This window comes from Hemitrygon akajei, chromosome 1 (genome assembly GCF_048418815.1).
Source record: "Hemitrygon akajei chromosome 1, sHemAka1.3, whole genome shotgun sequence".
Taxonomy (NCBI): Eukaryota; Metazoa; Chordata; class Chondrichthyes; order Myliobatiformes; family Dasyatidae; genus Hemitrygon; species Hemitrygon akajei.
Window position 1 is genome coordinate 215,387,811 of NC_133124.1, and position 20,646 is coordinate 215,408,456.

Below are 20,646 nucleotides of genomic sequence, written 5' to 3' on the forward strand. Positions count from 1 at the left end.
TGGTCATCTAAACCTGGGTCCTGTGCATAAAGAACAATTTGAACTACCAGTATTAGCAGCAGGATAAGCTACTGCTGAGAATAAGGTTCTCTCTCTCCCTCTGGAAGGATTGATACAAGAGCATCGCTTAAGGAAGCCAGCAAGTGTGGCTTATTGGCATGATCTCCCCCCCCCCCCCCCCCCACCCCCGTATCTGGTTACTTTTATTCCTCTCCGCGCTTTGTGGTGCATTGGACAGCAAATTTGCTGTTTCTTTAGCATTTTGTCTGGGTTTTTTTTTTACGAGGCCAAGTTGCTAGCTTAATGCTCAGCCCAGCATGGATGGAAAGCATGCAAGGAGCCAGCCGGATTCGAACCTGCGACCACTCGCCTCAAAATCCTGAGCTGATGCCACTTCACCACCAGCTGGCTAAGTGTGGATTAGTGGCATATTCAACACCCCCCCCCCCCCACATATCTGGTTGCTAAAACAATAATCACAGTAACACAAATTTGATTAATATCCTCTATTCTACCTGAACAAACTAGACAAAATTTCCCCAACAGAGGATGAGAGAAGAGTGCTTGTGTGTCAATAGGTCATTGTGCACCTGAAACATTTTCTCCTAATATAGCCCACTGACCTCTTCCTCTGGCAGAATTACTCCTTATGACCAACAACTGTACAGCAATATCACCACTTCATTCCTAGATGATAAACTCTTCATTTGAAAACACTTCCTTTGATCTGTTAACAGATTGGTTCTGAACTAAGGTTATTTAAACACCAGGCTGTGCAGCTGGAAATAACCTGCAGGCACAAAGAGATTCTGAAATCAGTCAGCTTCACTGCATTTCCTTATAAGGCATGGGTTCCCCTGCAGCTTCCAGCTCCCACACTGCAGTCATTTTCTTGTGCAAAGATCTGCATTAACTGCTTTATCTGCGCAAATGTCACATGTTCTTCCCTTTACATAAACAGTTCTGTGGCAGTTTTAGTCACGAGATGAGATCACTAAATTATAGCAAAGTTATATTTATCCACTCAAGAAATCTGCATTTTATTGCTGGAATGTTGAGATTGAGGGGATTGGCAATAAGAACTGCCTACTGCAGTCTATGGTGTTATACCAGTTGGAATGAATAGGCTAAGACTGAACACACCACCATATTCTAGTCAGAATCAGATTTTACATCACCAGCATATGTGAGATAGTGTTCATGGACTCAATGTCCATTTTGAAATCGGATGGCAGAGGGGAAAAAGCTGATCCTGAATTGTTGAGTCTGTGCCTTCAGGCTTTTATACCTTTTCCCTGATGGTAGCAATGAGAAGAAGGCATGTCCTTAATGATGGAAGCTGCCTTTTTGAGGCACCACTCCTTGAAGATGTCCCGGATGCTACGGAGGCTAGTGCCCATGATGGAGCTGACTAATTTTACAACTCTCTGCAGCTTGCTTCGATCCTGTGCAGTAGTCCCCCCCCCCCACCCCCAAACCAGACGGTGATGCAGCCAGCTAGAACGCTCTCATAATAGAAATCAGAATTTTTATTTGTGCAAATGTGAAATCGTGTACATGAGTGACTACAAATGAAAATCTGACAGCTTAATCAATGTCTTTGGATGGAAAACAATGGCTGTTTCACAGGAATGCTTGTGTATGAATAATTAAGTCTTCAAGAACAACAATACATAAAGAGACAGGGAAAAGGATTCAAATATCTAATACATCAGCTGACTTACAGCTCTAGCCACCCAGGTTTAAGAATGATCTCAATGCAATCTCTTCTCCCTTTGATCACATTAGGTTTTCTCTGGTGATTTTGTTTCCTTCAATATCCCACAGACTTGTGGGTTAATGCTCAATTGGCCACTATAAATTGTCCCTGTAATGCAGGTGAATGGTAGAATCTGGGGCTGTGGATGGGAATGTGGGGAGGATAAAAGGGCAAACCAATGGTGAATGCAGGTTGGAGATGCATCTCTATCAAAGACACCCCTTCAACTTGGCTAGTCTGCAGGTCACCCCTGGACAAGGTGCATCACCTGCTTAGCCCCCCATTCGGGGTCACATGAAGCCATGGGAGCAGCTGGTGCATATACAAGTCCTGGTTATGCGACCACTGACACCAGGCAAACAATCTCTGAAGAGTATAGATAATGGCTGGGGTCACCCGTCTTGTAAAGGCACTGCCCAGAGGAGACAATGGCAAACCAGTTCTGTAGAAAAATTTCCCAAGAACAATCATGGTCATATGACACGGCACATAATGATAATGATGAATGGGGAATGGGAGCGCTCTGTGAACCAACACTGACTCAGTTGACCACAATGGCCTCCTTTTTAGAACAACATAAAATATATGAAGCAAAAACCGACACCAGCTCAGATCGGCTGGTTTTCCACAAAGATGTCAGAACTAGGAGGAAGGCGAAGTAGAGCGGAAAGGTTACAAGCTTTAACTGATAATGTCTGTAATATTTTTTCTTTCATTAATGTACTGTTGACTGCCCTCAGCTATCTGTTTGACTGCCAAGTCTGCATGTGCAGAAGGGGCGGCATGGTAGCATAATGGGTAGTATAACCATAAGACCATGGAATATAGGAACAGAATTAGGCCTTTTGGCCCATCGGTCTGCTCCACCATTTCATCATGGCTGATCCATTCACCCTCTCAGCCCCATCTCCTACCTTCTCTCCGTATCCCTTCATGCCCCAACCAATCATGAATCTTTCAACCTCTGCCCTAAATATAAAGACTTAGCCTCCACTGCTGCCTGTGGCAAAGAATTCCACAGATTCACTATGCCATTACAGCACCAGCGAACTGGGTTCAATCCTGTCACTGTCTGTAAGGAGTTGTACATTCTCCCCATGACCACATGAATTTCGTCCCACATTCCAAAGATGAATGGGTTAATAGGTTAATTGGTCACAAGATGTAATTTGGCAGTGCAGTCTCATTGGGCTGGAGGAGCCTGTTACCATGTGTATCTATAATTTTAAATTTTTTTAAAAATCCCCTTCTAACTATTCTAAGTCTTCACCTTAATGTCTTCAGTGCAGTTGAGAAAGAAGTGTTGTTTTCCATCATGTCAGCTAACATTAATTAAAAGTTTATTTGGCTGAAGTTCTGAAGCTATAAAGGTATCTTGTCCCCAAATTAACTTTCTTTTGTGTGCTTGCGACCACCAGCGAGTTTACATGGAGTAGAAAGATAGCTTCCAATAAAGTAGTTAATTGAGAACTCAGATACTTAGAGGAAAGTTAGTTTTCTCTTGCTTGGCTTGGTGTGGTTTTCTGTCACTACAGCACATCCCTTCAAGGTTTGAAATGGTGTGCATTCAGAGATACTCTTCCAAACACTGTTGTTGTAACACACGGTTAGTTGAATTACTGTCACTCTCCTGTCAGTTTGAACCAGTCTGGCTATTTTCCTCTGAACTCCCTCATTAACAAGCTGTTTTCACCCACAGAACTGGCACTCACTGGACTTTTTTTCTTGCTTTTTTTGCCCCATTCTCTGTAAACTCTTGTGATTGTTATGAGTGAAAATCCCAGATGATCAGCAGTTTCTGAGATACTCAAACCATCCCGTCTAGCACCAACAATCATTCCATAGTCAAAGTCACTTAGATCACATTTCTTCCCCATTTCGATGTCTGGTCTAAATAACAACTGAACCTCTTGACCATGTCTGTATACTATTATGCAATGAGTTACTGCTACATGATTGGCTGATTAGATACAGTATTTGCATTAACAAGTAGTTGTACATGTGTATCTAATAATATGGCCACTGATATACATTCTGTTCTTGGCACATTATCATTATTCAGAGAAAGGCCTGTTCGCCTGCTGTCTGAGATCCTCAAATCCAGACATGGGCTCACATCTACAACTGTGAGAGGATCCTCTAGTTTTCTCCCATCTTGCATTACCAATCCAGATCACTGGTATGGGAGCAGCCGAGCATCAGACTGCGAGAACGGCTGAGAGGATCATAGGGGTCTCCCTACCATCTACTGGGGACATTTATCAGGAGCGCTGCATACGCAGGGTCCTTAGTATTATTAAGGATCCCACCCATCCATCCAGCATCCTCTTTGACTTTCTACCATCAGGCAGGAGACTCCAATGCATAAAGACAAGAACGGTCAGGATGGAAAACAGTTTCTTCCCTCAGGCCATTAGGCTTCTTAACTCCCTGCTGCACCGCATTCTACATGACAATGGTTAACCTTTTTTAAAAAATTTAATTTATGCACCTTAGCTCGTTATGTATGTACGTCATTTGTGGATTTTATCTTTATAAGTTATCTTGTGTTATGCTGTGCTTTACATGCTGGCTTGGAGGAATGTTATCTTGGTCCCTATATACATTATATGTGTGTGTATATAGTTAAATGATAATAAACTTGAATTGACTTGACTCATTCGTCCTCATGCCTGCACAAGGGAGGACTAAAAGATGTCCATTATCTTGTCCCTGGCTCACATCTCAGATATGAAGAGAAGATTCCTTTTGGTCACAATTCAAGCTTGGCCAAGATGCTGCAATCTTCTAGAGCCAATGTTCTCAATATCTCAGTGCTAACTCTTACTGAACAAGCTTTCAACTGCCAAGTGCCTTGGATTACTAGTCAATGCTAGTGGCCCTATATAATGGTTGTTTAGGTAGTAGAAATTCACCTTTACTGAATTCACAAATCACCAACCAAAATTTTGGAGATATGGTGCTAAGGATCATTCTGGAGTTATGACATTATGGATAGCATAACCAATCATCAGGAAATAAAACCTGAACGTAATTTAACTTCCAATTTATACTTGGTGGCTAGTGAAAAACAATTATTGGGTGTGGGACATTCTGATTCTGTCCCATTGAAATACAATATTGAAGCTGTACAAGACGCTAATGAGGCCTAATTTGGAGTATTGTGTGCAGCTTTGGTCACCTACTTACGAGAAATATGTCAATAAAATTGAAAGAATGCAGAGAAAAATATGTCAGGATGTTGTCAGGACTCAAGAACCTGGATTATAGGGAAAAGTAGAATAGGTTAGGACTTTATTCCCTGAGCAAGGAAGAATGAGGGGAGATTTGTCAGAAGTATACAAAATTATGAGGGGCCACATGGAAGGTTAGTTAAGAAGGTTCAGTCATTAGGTATTAGTGCTGGAGTAATAAAATGGATTCAACAGTGGCTAGATGGGAGATGCCAGAGAGTAGTGGTGGATAATTGTTTATCGGGATGGAGGCCGGTGACTAGCGGGGTGCCTCAGGGATCTGTTTTGGGCCCAATGTTGTTTGTAATATACATAAATGATCTGGATGATGGGGTGCTAAATTGGATTAGTAAGTATGCCGATGATACTAAGGTAGGAGGTGTTGTGGATAATGAGGTGGGTTTTCAAAGCTTGCAGGGAGATTTATGCCGGTTAGAAGAATGGGCTGAACATTGGCAGATGGAGTTTAATGCTGAGAAGTGTGAGGTTCTACATTTTGGCAGGAATAATCCAAATAGAACATACAGGGTAAATGGTAGGGCATTGAGGAATGCAGTGGAACAGAGAGATCTAGGAATAACTGTGCATAGTTCCCTGAAGGTGGAGTCTCATGTAGATAGGGTGGTGAAGAAGGCTTTTGGAACGCTGGCCTTTATAAATCAGAGCATTGAGTACAGAAGTTAGGATGTAATGTTAAAATTGTACAAGGCATTGGTAAGGCCATTCCGGCCCTCCTAGTCCGTGCCGAACTCTTAATCTCACCTTGTCCCACCTACCCGCACTCAGCCCATAACCCTCCACTCCTTTCCTGTCCATATACCTATCCAATTTTACCTTAAATGACACAACTGAACTGGCCTCTACTACTTCTATAGGAAGCTCATTCCACACAGCTATCACTCTCTGAGTAAAGAAATACCCCCTCGTGTTTCCCTTAAACTTTTGCCCCCTAACTCTCAAATCATGTCCTCTCGTTTGAATCTCCCCTACTCTCAATGGAAACAGCCTATTCACGTCAACTCTATCTATCCCTCTCAAAATTTTAAATACCTTGATCAAATCCCCCCTCAACCTTCTACGCTCCAATGAATAGAGACCTAACTTGTTCAACCTTTCTCTGTAACTTAAGTGCTGAAACCCAGGTAACATCCTAGTAAATTGTCTCTGCACTCTGTTTCCATGCTGTGATTGTTATATGGTTATATGGTTATGGTATACACAGGTTAAATGCAAGTTTTCCACCAAGGTTGGGTGAGACTAGAACTAGAGGTCATGGGTTAAGGGTGAAAGGTAAAATGGCTAAGGGGAACTTCTTCACTCAGAAAATGGTGAGAGTGTGGAATGGACTGCCAGCAGAAGTGGAGCATGCAGGCTTCATTTCAGCATTTAAGAGAAATTTGGATGGGAGGTGTATGGAGGGCTATGGTCTGGGTGCAGGTCGATGGGATTAATAGACTAAATGGGCCAGAAGACAAGTTTCTGTGCTGTAATGTTCTATGTAGAGGAAGACAATAGATGAATGTTCCTCTTGATAGCATATTGTTAAAGCTGCATCCTTACAACTTAAGGCACAGTTCAGAACAGATCTGTTTTCTCATGTCTGTTGTATATTCATGGGGCTGTCATTCATCACTGTAACAAAAGGCGGGTATTTTGGGTCTCTAGAATTTGTACTCGAGGCTTTTGGAACACACACCAGTATTGGATATTCAAGACATTCTGCTAGTTGGGATGTGCTATCATATCTAACTCTGTAAATTAACTTAACTATATTCCAAATGTTAAAATAGGTGATCACAACACAAACAGTAGTTAATTGTGTATTTATTATCTTTGTGTTGAAGTATAAAAACATCATTGTCAGGAGAGTGAGATTCTCTTGGATTTTCCTGGACTTTTTCCTAGAGGTTTTCTGTGTGAATAGAGTTCCATATTTTTCCCAGTTATAGTTGCCATGGGGTAAAACTACTGTTCCCAGAATTTATGTAAAAAATAATAGAGCACAATTGACTTGCTTTCTTGATGCATATACAGATGTGACTTCACATTACAGAAAATGACATGTTTGTTTTCTAGGATTGCAAACTCTTGACTTGACAGTCATAATATTGGCAAAACTAGCAGGGATTTCCAGTCAACAACAAATATGTTTTCAAGACTTCGACACATTTTAAGTGATTCTATTGATAGTGAGAGAGCTTGTCAAACAGTACAGCAGGATATAGACCAGGTAAAATGAGAGCGGAAAAAAAAATGGCAGATGGAACTTAAATCTGGACAAGTGCAAGGTGCTGTGCTTTGGGAGGTCATATATAAAAATATACAGTAACTGTCAGGACCTTGGGAGCCATTATGTTCAGATAGTGTAGGACTGTAGTTCTCTGAAAGTGGCAACACAGGAGGATAGGGAAGCAAAGAAAACACCCCACTAGTTGGGGTGGAGTGTTTATAAAAGACCGGAAAACATGTTGCAGCTTTGGTTTGGCTGCATTTGTAGTTTTGTGTGCAATTTTGTCACCACATTACAGGAAGGATGTGGCACAGAGTTTCACCAAGATGTTGCCTGGACAGAGAGCATCAGACCTCAGCCACAAGGAGAGATTGGACAAGCTTACATAGTTTCCTCTGGAGCATCAGAGGCCAGGGGGGAAGGGAGGGGGGGGCACAACCTGATGGAGGTATATAAAATTCTGAGTGGTGCAGACGGGGTAGATAGGACCATTTTCACTCTAAGGAAAGAAGACAAATACTAGAGGCCATAACTTTAAGGTGAAAGGTGGGAAGGGGTGGGGGGATTTTAAAGGAGATTCACTAAATAAGACATTTTGTTTTTAAAACCATAGTAGCAGGTGTCTGGAAAGCACTGCCAGGAGAATGCTGGAATCAAACATGATAACAACATTTAAGAGGCACATGAACAGACAGGGAATGGGGGTGGGTGGGGGGAATGTAGATGTAGAGCAGGGGTTGCCAACTATTTTGAGCCATGGACCCCTACTATTAACTGAGGGGTCCATGGACCCCAGGTTGGGAACCCCTGATGTAGAGACAGATATGCAGTTTAAACTAGCATCACAGTTGGCATAGACAATGAGTGAAAAGGCTTTTCCTGGAATGTTCTGTTTTCTTCAGCCAGAAAGTTTCAAAGTTGCCTGAAGTTCAGCACACTAGCAGGCTGCACTGACAATGCCATTATGAAATTAACAAGATCAGCATCAGTTTAGATCAAGGGTTCCCAAACCATTTTTGTCATGGGCCCCTACCAATAACAGAGGGTTCCATGGACCCCAGGTTGGGAACACTTGGTTTAGATGAATGAGAGGGGATCTTATTGAAACCTATCAAATATTGATAGAGTTGATGTGGAGTAAATGTTTCCTGTAGTGGGGGAGTCTAGGACCAGAGAGCACAGCCTCAGAGTACAGGTACATCCCTTTAGAAAAGAGATGAGGAGGAAATTCTTTTGCCAGAAGAGTGGTAAATATGTGGAATTAACTGGTCTAGTCAGCTGTGGAGGCCAAATCATTGGGTGTATTTAAAGCAGAGGTTGACAGGTTCTTGAGTGGTAAAGGTGTCAAAGGTTATGAGGAGAAGGCAGGAGAATGGGTAAATACACATAAAATGCTGGAGGAACTCAGCAGGCCAGGCAGCATCTATGGCAAAGAGTACAGTCAACATTTCAAGCCAAATCCCTTTGGCAGGACTGGAGCAAAAAGCTGAGGAGTAGAATTATAAGATGGCAGGAGGGGAAAGAGAAACACAGGGCGATAGGCGAAACCTGGAGGGGGAGGGATGAAGTAAAGTGCTGGGAAGTTAATTGGTGAAAGAGACAGAAGACCATGGAAGAAAGAAAAAGGGGGAGGAGCACCAAAGGGGGGCAATGGGCAGGCAAAGAGATAAGGTGAGAGAGGGAAAAGAGGATGGGAAATGGTGAAGGTGGGGTGGGGGGTGTATTACCGGAAGTTTGAGAAATTGAGATGTTCATGGAACAAGGTTGGAGGCTACCCAAACGGAATACAAGGTGTTGTTCCTCCAACCTAAGTGTGGCCTTATCCCGACAGTGGAGGAAGCCATGGATGGACATATCAGAATGGGAATAGGAAGAAGAATTAAAAAGGATGGCCACTGAGTGATCTGGCAGATGGAGCGTAGGTGCTTATCGAAGCAGTCTTCCAATCTATGTCGGGTCTCACCAATATACAAGAGGACACACTGGGAGCACTGGATGCAGTACATAACCCCAACAGGCTCACAAATGAAGTGTCACCTCACCTGGAATTACAGTTTAGGGCCCTGAATGGTAGTGAGGGAAGAGGTGTAGGGGCAGGTGTAGCACTTGTTCAGCTTGCAAGGGTAAGTGCCAGGAGGGTGATCAGTGGGATGGACGAATGGACAAGGGAGTTGCGTAGGGAGCAACCCCGGCGGAAAGCAGAAAGTGGGGGGAGGGAAAGATGTACTTGGTGATGGGATTCCATTGGAGATGGTAGAAGCATCGGAGAATTATGTGCTGGACGCGGAGTCTAGTGGGGTGGTAGGTGAGGACAAGAGGAACCCTATCCCTTGAGGCTGGGGTAAGAGCAGACGTGCATGAAAAAGAAGAGATACAGAGGAGGACAGCGCCCTCAGTTGGGTTCTGGGGAATAATAAATCAGCCACGATGGAATGGCAGAGCAGACTCAATGAGCTGAATGGCCTAATGCTGCTCCTAAGTCTTACGGTCTGATGATCTTAATCCAAAATATTTGCATATGATATAAGAAAGTACAATGAGCATTTCTGCTGGTGAAAATATTAAAAAAAGAATGGATGTGCAAAATATTTTCTAACTTGTTAATTTAAAACTTGTTCTTGGATAGGTTCAATCAATTTGAGATCTCTCCAATAGCTTAAAAAAGATTAGCTTTATTTGTCACATGTACGTTGAAATAAGCAGTGAAATGCTTGTTTGCATCAAATCACATCAGTGAGTTGAAGTACGACTTACAGCAGCCCTCAAAGTAATGAAGCAATATTATGAAAGATGGTCTCTGAACCCAAATCCATCAAAAAATCAAGTGTGTGCGTTCCACCTGAGGGATCGAGAAGCAGCTCGGAAAATCAAGATCTTTTGGTGTGAGAAGGAGCTCAAACACCATCCGACTCCAATTTACCTGGGCGTGACACTGGATAGGACGCTCTCATTTGCCACCCACATCCAAAAACTCTGAGGGAAAGTTGGTGCTCACAATTCTCCCTTGAAAAAATTAGCAGGCATGAAATGGGGAGCTGATGCTCACACACTTAGATCAACTGCCCTAGCACTCTGCTATGCACCTGCAGAATACTGTGCACCTGTGTGGGGCAGATCAGCCCATGCGAAGAAAATAGACCCACTGCTTAACAAAGCCAGCTGAATAATCATGGGCCCCACACCCACTAACATCATTTACAGACTTTCAGGCATTGCTCTTCCAGAGATCCGAAGACACACTACAACAGATATTGAAAAAGGTAAACAGAACTTGGATCCACAACACCCACAACATCGTCATATGCCAATTCCCAACTGCCTAAAGTCGAGGAAAAGCTTTGCTACGGTGGAGGAACTACCACGCGGAACACCCCCCCCTCCAAACATACAGGATTGACCTCTGGCAACGAACAGAAGCCAGAACCCCACCAAACAATACAGTGCAAGACCCCACAGAAATGTTGCCAGACGGGGTACTGCTTGACCGACGGAAGTGGTGCACTCTCAACAGAGCGAGAGCAGGAGTTTGTAGGACGGGAGACAATATGGTGAAGTGGGGTTTAAAGACCAGCAAATCCTGTGAGTGTGGCAAAAGGGTGAAGAACATGGAACACGTTCTGTGCAACTGCCCACTCTCACCTGATTTAGCTGACGCTGACCTGCTCAACATCAACCAAACAACACTAGAGTGGCTGGCTGTCTGGTGTGACAAGCTATGAAATGAAGTGAGGATTCTGCTGGGGGCTCCACGCAACTGCTGCCACATCCCATGCCAACACAGCATGCCCACAACTTACTAACACTATCTGTACATCATTGGACTGTGGGAGGAATCCCTCTTCTCATTGCTACCATTGGGAAAGAGGTACAGAAGACTGAAGGCATACACTCAACAAATTTAGGAACAGCGTTTTCCCTCTGCCATCGGATTTCTAAATGGACATTGAACCTGTGAACACTACCTCACTACTTTTTTTTGCCTATTTATTTAATTTAATATAATTTATATTTATTTATGTAAATCAAGTTTTTAAAAAATATCATGTGTTGCAATGAACTGCTGCCAAAAAGTTAACAAATTTCATGACATATTAAGCCTGTATTAAGCTTGATTCTGAAGTATCTAAAAACTTTTGAAGTTTACCTCTTGGCAGTTCAGGTGAAGAATGGTTACATATCACACCTTTGTGAATTTCTGAGCAAACCCAAATTTGAGTGCCCAAATTTTACTTTCATCGCAGCAAAACAAAAAATAGTCCCAAGGGAATGTAATGGGGGAAAAATCATACAATAACTTGTTAGGTTGGGACCAAGAGGAACTCTGAATACTAATGTGTTTTTTTTACACTTGCAATCAGGGTCCACACTGTAGGCATGCTGCTAACCATGGAGTTCAGAAACCTGCAAGATTCCTCACAACATCTGGCTGCCACTCGAAAATTAAAATACTTGACAGACTGCAAAATGACTGCAGTGCAGGAGGTGTTTAGCTGTTAATCAAACCATCTCATAGTGACAGTCTCCAGAAAGTGAACGTGATTTTTACAGCTTCTGACAGGGAAATAAGACTAAAGGAAATTGCTTCAGGAATTGGCTCTGACTCATGAGCTAAATCGCTTCTTCCTGGGACATAATAAAACTATGGATAAAATAATAATGGAGAAATATGACCAGATGATGTATCCACCAAGTGAAGTCAGCCTTTCCAGTCCCCCCCTTTATCAATTTTTATTCCCTGCTTTGTCTTACTACACCTTCCTTTCCTGAGATTCAAGCAGCATCAATTTCTTCAGTGAAGACAATAAGTATGGGCTTAATACTTGAACTTTGCCCTCTGTATCCGAGTAGGGTTTTTTTTTGCAGTCTCTGGTCAACCTCATCCATATCCTGTTCAGGGTGATACAATACTTTGAGGCTTCCTTTTGTTATCTTTTCACATGCTCACTCTTTATCTCTCCTGCAACCATTCCTACAGGTCTGGTCAAAAAGCTCCAAAAGTTGAGTCTCTGTACAGATTGGAAATAACTTCTCCACATCACTGATAATCAGCACTGGCACACCTCAAGGATGTGTGCTTAGCCCACTGCTCTAACCTCTCTACACCCACAACTGTGTGGCAAGGCACAGCTCAAATGCTGTCTACAAATTAAACTTACGACAACTATTGTTGGTAGAATCTCAGATGGTGATAAAAAAGCGTACAGGAGCAAGATACATCAGTTAGTTGAGTGGTGTCACAGCCACAACCTTGCACTCAACATCAGTAAGACCAAACAATCGACTGTGAATTTCAGAAAGGATAAAAGGGAATACACACTGGAAATCCAGCGTAACACATACAGAATACTGGAGGAACCCAGCAGGTGAGGCAGCACATATGGAAAAATAGGATTTCCTGCTGTCCAACCATTTTAATTCCAATCCCCATTTCCATTCTGACATGCCAGTCCATGGCCTCTCGACTGAGCACACTCTCAGGTTGGAGGTACATTGCCTCATATCCCATCAGGCTAGTCTTCAACCTGATTGCATGAACATTGATTTCTCTAACTTCCAGTAGCTTTCCCACCCACTGCAACCCCCCCCCCCCCAGCTCCCACTCGTCTCTTCTTCCACTCTTCACTATGGCTCCTCTTCTCTTATCCTCACTTGCCTATTACCCCTCCTCCTTCCCCTTCTCCCGTGATCCACTCTCCAATCAGATTCCTTCTACTTCAGCCCTTTACCTTTTCATATCACCTCCCCTTCCCCTACCTTATTCTGGCTTCTACCCCCTTCCTTTCTAGTTCTGATGAAGGATCTTGGCCTGAAACATCAACTATTTATTCCCCTCCATTGATGTTGTCTGACCTACTAAGCTCCTCTAACATTTTGTGTGTGTTCGTCTAATTTTCATGTGTGTTATCATCTGCCATATTTCTATATATCTGCTCTATTTTACCATCTTTGGTCACCCATAAAGCTCTGGTTTTAATTCCATAATCCACTCCTTCATGGAGACATACTTTGACATAGCTAACTAGGTTTGTTTTCATCCCAGTAAAAGTGGTCCATCTCTAATTGACTATTTTTACCTTGGTGTGTTCCAAATCAATTTGCATAGCTATTGTAGACCTTAACATGTTATGATTATCATTTCTTAGATGTTCCTTATTGATATTTATTCCATTTAGCCTGGCTCAACTCCCAGGCTAGTTTCCAGTTGAGCAAAAAGAAATACCACAAAGAAGTTCTCCTTTAAAACATTTTATATTTCAAAATCTCTCCTCCCCCCACCTTTCTGGTTTCTTCCACCTTTCTTTCCAATCCTGATGGAGGGGCTTGGCTCCAAACTTTGACTTACTCCTCTCCATAGATGCTGCCTGGCTGCTGAGTTCCTCCAGCATTTTGTATGTGTTTTTCTCTCTTTCCATTTCTCATTCTAATGAAAGTCCCCATTACTGCTATTCTGCAGCTTTTTCACATCCATACATTTCCCCTTCCAATTTACCCCTCTATATTCTACCTACTGGAAATAACTCAGAACATGTGTAGCTTGAGTTGGGTTGAGTTGTTCTCTGATCTTGATTATCGATTTGCAAATGTTTCATCATACGAGGAGACATCATCAGTGCACTGTTAATTAATGAAATTTTTGCAAATGGCTTGCCAAGATTGGAGAACTCAACCTAAACATTCTACCGACTAGTTGTCCAGCTGTTGACCATCCCAGCAATGCAATTATATCTCTGTGGTTTCTTCATCACAGGTAGCTCTTCCATTACTGTTGCAGACACTCTCACCTTGCTGCATGGCAATATTATTCTAGATTGCCACTTCCCTCCTTCCTTCCCTTCTCTACCCTATCTGACGATATCAATAAATATTTATACAAATATAATCAGAGTATTTTGAACTTATTCCTGCCTTATTTTGAAGCCAAGTCTGTAACTGCATTTCTAGGTTAACTACACCTACAGCTCACTGATCCCAGTTTAATATGCTTCTTGTATTTATAGATGCAAATTTGCATTATATTCATTAACTGGTTCTGCATCAAAAATTTCTATTAATTGTTCTGACTCCATTTATCACTCCCAATTCTTTCTGTTCGTCTCATTTTTCTGGACCCAGCACCAAAGCAGTTTAAGCGAACAATTCTGCAAGAGCATTAGTTCCAGCTCCAGTGATGCACAGTCTGTACAGACTCTCAGAACTGCCCACAACGTCAGAGGCCCAGCCTTCTGTACCATCCAGTAGACACTCAATTCTATCTGCACCTCATCCACCTCCATCTACCATCCACCATCTCCCAACTCCATGATCCTCAGACTCGTCTCCCTTTCTCTTTACACTGGCCACCCGCCCTCAGTCCTGATGCAGGGTTCAAATTATTCCATCCCCCCCAATACAAATGTTGCCCAACCTGCTGAATCCTCCAGCAGATTGTTAATTTCTCCTGTGCTACCCTTCCAGCCACTCACCTTCACCTGCACTATCCTACTTCTGACAAGAATGTGGAAATTATACCCTTCAACTCCTGCTTCTTAGACTCTTCCCTAAAATTCTACATAGCTTCATCCCTTTATCCACCCCCATCATTGGTTCACATATGGACCACAACCTCAGGGTGTTCAAATTCTCCTCCTAAGTGTTTGTAACACCCCGGCATCAAAGAGATAGTGTACCTTTGTATCACAGAAATACCCAGCTACTCCCAATTAGAACCTAAACCTATTGACTTTTCTCAGGAAGCTAGCCATGATTATTGCTATGTTATTGGTCTGGTTATAGTCAGAGGGAGATCATCTCTTCCCCATCAGTACTCATGTCCGAAAACTGATGAGAAAGAGCAAGATGCCCTGGACTCCTGAACCACCAGCTTGCTTGGCAGTCATCCCTGTCTGCTATCTTCTGAAAATGGCTTCAGCCCAATCCATCGACTCTTTATTCCTTTCCATAGATGTTCCCTGACTTGCTGAGTTTCTCCAACATTCTGTGTTTCTCCTGAAACAGGCTACCCACAAAACACTTAGCCTCATGCTTCTACAGATATGAATCTGGAGGTGGAGTGAAGTCAAGATGGTGTTAAACGGCGACTCCTTTGCTTGCATCTTCAGAAACAGCTCTATTTCTATCTTTGATATCTCCTTTTTCCCTTTTCAAGGTTCTTTTGAAGACCCTGACCTGGAGTTACAGTCTGACTTCTGTTCTTTGTAGGAATGGGATCCACTCTCAGGGACTCACGACTGGCCGCATTTTGATATACCAAGGACACAGCCTGGAAGAATAGTGCGCCTTCAGGGTTCCAGATTTTTGTGGCTCTGAGGATGTGCAGATTCTAGGCCAGTGCCCCTGACTGAAGTGTTGCGGGAGAACACGGAACGTAGGGAGCAGCAGGCTAGCTGCTGGGCGTTGTGTGTCCGGAAAGCTGCACCTTTTCTTGGTGCCAATTCTCTGGGTGAAGACCTTGGAAAAAGCGACGCAACAGACTTTTAACATCGTAAATCAGCAAGCTATTATTATGTCTCCCCTCTCGCTGTGAAATGGGGACACCCCTTTTTCCCTCATTGGGGGGGGAAGAGAGAGAGAGCGAGCCTGTGGTATGTCAAATGACCAGGTGAACAAGTAGTCTTTGGGGTACTGCAAGCCTGTGTATTTATTGATGCTTTGCTGCACACTTGAGTGCTCGGTGGAAGGTGCTGATGCTTTTTTGCTGGTAGGGGTGGAGGGGATTGCTGCCTTGCTGCTGCTTGTGGGAGGGGGAGCTGGGGGGGGGGAGCTTTGGGGTTCTAACGTTTTAACTGTCATTCATTCTTTGGAGCACTCCTCTGTTTTCGTGGATGTTTGCAAAGAAAAAGTATTTCAAGATGTATATGGTATACATTTCTCTGACATTTAATGTACCTATTAAAACATCACCCATGTACAAGCTCCAAAGTGTGGAGAACCAGTTCCTCCAGGTGAAGACACTCGCATCCATCCTGAACACCAGAAGCATCAATCCTGCTGCTGCCTACAAGGTATTTGTATGTTCTCCCCATAACTGCATGGATTTCCTCCAGGTGCTCTGGTTTCCTCCCACATACCGAAGATATACCAGCTGGTAGGTTAATTCGTCATTGTAAATTGTGCTGTGATTAAGCGAGGTGGTGCGGCAGGAAGGGCTTATTCTGCGCTGCATCTCAATAAATAAAAAAATAACTCCCAACGTGCCACAGGATGTGCAGAACCTGGGCCCAAAGTGCCCTGCTATGCTTTTATATTGGACTAATTCAATCAATACAAAAGAAAATCTGGAGCAAATACGTAAAGAGTCAGAAGATTACAACACAGAAAAAGGCCCTCAGCCCAAGCCAGGCTGGTCCCATCTACCTGCACTGGGGCTAAACCCCTCTCATCCACGTACCTCATGACAGCGTAGCCATTAGCGCCACACTTTACAGCACCAGCAATTGGAAGATTGGGGCTCAATTCCCACTGCTGTCTATACATCCCTCTGGGTGCTCTGGTTTCCTCACAGATTCCAAGGACATATGGTTAGGGTTAGTGAGGTTTGGGCATGTTTCAAGTTTCAAGAGTTAATTTATCATGCATACCATAGAAACATACAAAATGTATTGTTTCCATTAACAACACACCCATGTACGTGCTGAGGGCAGCCCACAAGTCTCGCCATATATTCCATACAGCAAGCCCACCCTGTATAGATGTCACTGTTCACACAAGTGAAGAGCCCCTCAGGCACCTTGGGATGCAGGTAAAGGGGGAACTGCATGTGCACGAAGATGAGCTGGCTGGAACTAGGGAACTGTAAACTGTGAAAGAGACGGTGGGGGGCATCAAAGGAGTCACAAAAGGAGATAGGGAAGAATTGAACAAGCAAAGAAAGAATAATCAAGGCAGGACAGTCCTGCTTGTGAATGTTGGAAGTTGGGATGGGGGTGAAAGAGGGGATAGGATGGGATATATATAATGAGGGTGTGAGGGCAAGAACTCCCCAACATGTCAGTGTCAGTCTGAGGGCAGTACTGGAGAGAGGCAGTGCAAGTAAAACATGGACAGAAGTAGCATTTCGACTCTATAAAACACTATCATGCAATCTATGCTCCACAACACAATTTCTAATCTGTTTTGTCCAGCTGGACTCACTAGACAATAACTAGAAACTGCTATCTTTTTTGTAATAAAAGAGGTATTGAAAATATTCTAACCACTATCTGAAAATGATCCAATTCTAAACTCCTGCTTATTCTTGACCAATTACACAGCAGCATGAATTGTCCCAACCTTCTGTATGGTACTCCTGTAACATACATCATATTTCTACTGTTAACTGCAAATTTACTCCAGTGCTTCAATTTTAAAACTATCAACACATCTTGTGATTTTGTATAGTAGAGGGAACAACTTGAAAAGTGTACGTACACAACGCTGGAAGAACGTTTCGAGATCGGCCCGAAACGTTGGCTACTCTTTTCTCACGGATGCTGCCTGACCTGCTGAGTTCTTCCAGCGTTGTGTACGTATTCTTTGATCCACAGCATCTGCAGTTGTATTTTTGTATCTTGAAAAGTGTACTCACCACCAGTGTTAACTGTGGAGCAAAACTCCCAAACATTAGCCTTGTTGTTTCACAGATAAAAACTCCTCTGGTGAAGAGCATTGCATGGAAGGATACTGAGGACGAGAGATATTAAGGCCAGTATGGTGAGGATAACCCTGATGTGGCCTGTCCAGTGATCTAGAAGTGAAACCGCAACCTTATACGTCAGGATGCAGTGTAGGCAGACAAAGACCATGCCCGCCGGAAAGGCCACTCCTGCACCGATATAATGTAGGCTTTTAGCATGGTCAACCTGAAGACAAAGGAATATAACTTTTTAGAGACAATCAAATTAACTTTCTTACGCTAATGTTGCAAATATTTTATCAACTAAACAGAATTTACAGGGCTTCTGAGAAGCAAGAGCTCTGGAACATGTCCAGCATTATATATTAGAAGACACAAATAAAGATCAGGCCTACAGGGTAAATGTCGGAGCACACCCGATCTCTAAAGTGTGCACTGCAGGAAGGAGCCACCACCTTTAGGTGAATGAGCTGCACACAATATGTATAGTGGAGAGTGCATCAGAGCCCATCGTGGAAACACCAATCCTTTTAAAGAGAAAATCCTACAAAAGGAAGTGGATTTTACCCACTACATCACAGGTAAAGCCCTCCCAACTATCGAGCACATCTACATGAAACACTGTCGAGGGAAAGCAGCATCCATCATCAGAGATCTTCACCACCCAGGCCATGCTCTCTTCTCACTGCTGCCATCAGGTAGAAGGTACAAGGGCCTCGGGACTCACACCACCAAGTTCAAGAACAGTTACTACCCCTCAATCATCAGGCACCCAAACAAAACTACACTTGCTTGCCCATCCACTGAGAAGTTCTCACAACCAAAGATCTCACTTTAAGGACTTTATCTTGTTATCTCATGTTTTCGTTATTTATTGCCATTTATTTATATTTGCATTTACACAGTTTGTTGTTTTCCGCACTCTGATTGATCTTTCATTGATCCTGTTATAGTTACTATTCTATAGATTTACTAAGTATACCCACAAGAAAATGAATCTCAGGGTTGTATGTGGTGGCATTTATGTACTTTGATAATAAAATTTACTTTGAACTTCGTAGGCACTGACTAGCACCCAAGAGAATAGCAACTACCCAGTGATTTAACCACTGAATACACACATTTTTACCTAAGTGGTGCAATTAGTAGGGCTGCTCCCTCACAGTCTATCATTTCTGTTCAACCTTGACTCCTGGTACTGTCCCTGTGGAGTTTGTAAGTTTTCTTGTGAACTCTGGGGTGTTCTAGTTTCCTCCTTTAAAAGTCCCACAGGCTGGTGGGCTAACTGGCTATTTTAAATTGCGCTAGTGTGTAGGTGAGTTGTAGTATCTGGGGTGGGGGAAGGGAGTTTAAGGGAATGGGGTGATGATAATATTGGATTAGCTGACATGCTTCATTGCTGAGACTCATCACTACATAGTTGCAAGATAGCAACTGAACACCACAACCTGAGCAGATCTATCCTCCCAAATCAGATCTGCCTCACTCAAATGCAACAGAACCATATTCAAGACAACTCACAGCCTCTCACATTATGTACTTCACTTGTCTGCTCATGGGCCTCAGGAAACTATCTTTCCCTCTCAACATGACTGATTTTAAGCTCTCTGGTCTGATAAATGATACTTCAGTTCAGTACGTTTAAATAAAACATTGAACATTTTTTAAGAAGGCACCTGTGCAAAGAGAAATGCGAGTTGAGTACCCCTTATTCAAAATACACAGGGCCAGATTTTTTTTATAATGAGATAGTTTGGGATTGCCATCATTTCCAACTCTGAATCTGTGTGCTACGGGTAAGTAGTCTTTGTCTTATACCTGTTCATCACACATATGCACTAAATTATTACATACTGTTAGTATAATGAAAATATAATGTGTGCAGGGTAACAAAAATAGCACGGCAGAATCAGCTGTTGAACAACAGCAGGCTAGCAGCCTCCACCCCAGGAAGGGAGCTTTGAGGAAGGAGGGGAGGGATAAGGATTGAGGGTGGTGTTTGGGCTGGGGGTGAGGCATGGCAAGACAGGGTAGGAATATGGAGGCTCCAGGGCCCGGAGGTGGGCTGTAAAGAAACATTGTCTGTTTCTGTATCCAGAGATGCTGCCTGGTCTGCTGAGGATCCCTAACAGCTTTAACCTTCCTGCATCTGCAGTATTTTTTTAATACCATGCTGAATTAGAGAAAGCAGCAATTTGCCAGTACCGTGCCTAGATAGTGCTTTCGGAGCCCAGCACTGTGATTAGGAAGAAGACAAGCAGCTGCTGCATCTCCTGCATCACAAAGGAAGTTGAGCGAATTAAACAGTGAGCCAGAATGTCTCCAAGGAGATGGTTGTTTTGAAATGCTGAAAGGAACAGAAGGACAGCTGCATCTGGTGGGGATATCATGCCTGCTGGTGAAACTGCAGAGAATGGAGTTTGGTAGGGTGGCAAGTACAGACAATGAGAATCCTTTTCTGGTTTCAGAATGTCGAAGTTGAACAAAGGTGATTGAATGCAATGTCATAACAGAGAGGAATTCACACTCAAGGAAAAAGTAAGACATACTGGAAACTCTGCTAGAGGAATCCATCATGACAAGATACAACCAAATGGAAGAGCTGGAATAATGGAACAGACCATAAAACAAGTAGCAAATCAAACACAAGAGACTCATGTGAAATCTTGAGTAACAAGATGCTGGAAGAGCTTGGCATGTATGGAGGGGAATAAACAGTCAATTTTTCAAGCAGAAACCTTTCATCATCAGAACTGGAAAGGAAGGGGGCAGAAGCCAGAATAAGGTGGTTGGGGTGGGGGGGGGGGGGGAG

At 43.1% G+C, this 20,646-nt stretch overlaps 1 protein-coding gene across 2 annotated transcripts in view; it reads right to left on the minus strand.

Moving 5' to 3' along the window:
• LOC140735547 (transmembrane protein 150A-like) overlaps positions 1–20,646 on the minus strand; it is a 63,578-nt gene that overhangs the window by 16,358 nt on the left and 26,574 nt on the right. For both annotated transcript variants that reach the window (XR_012100779.1, XM_073060732.1), the window contains exon 6: positions 17,883–18,060. Coding sequence is in view for 1 of the 2 variants with exons in the window: in XM_073060732.1 (XP_072916833.1) it covers positions 17,883–18,060 (178 nt within the window). In the remaining variant the exon portion in view is untranslated. The remainder of the gene's footprint in view (positions 1–17,882; positions 18,061–20,646) is intronic.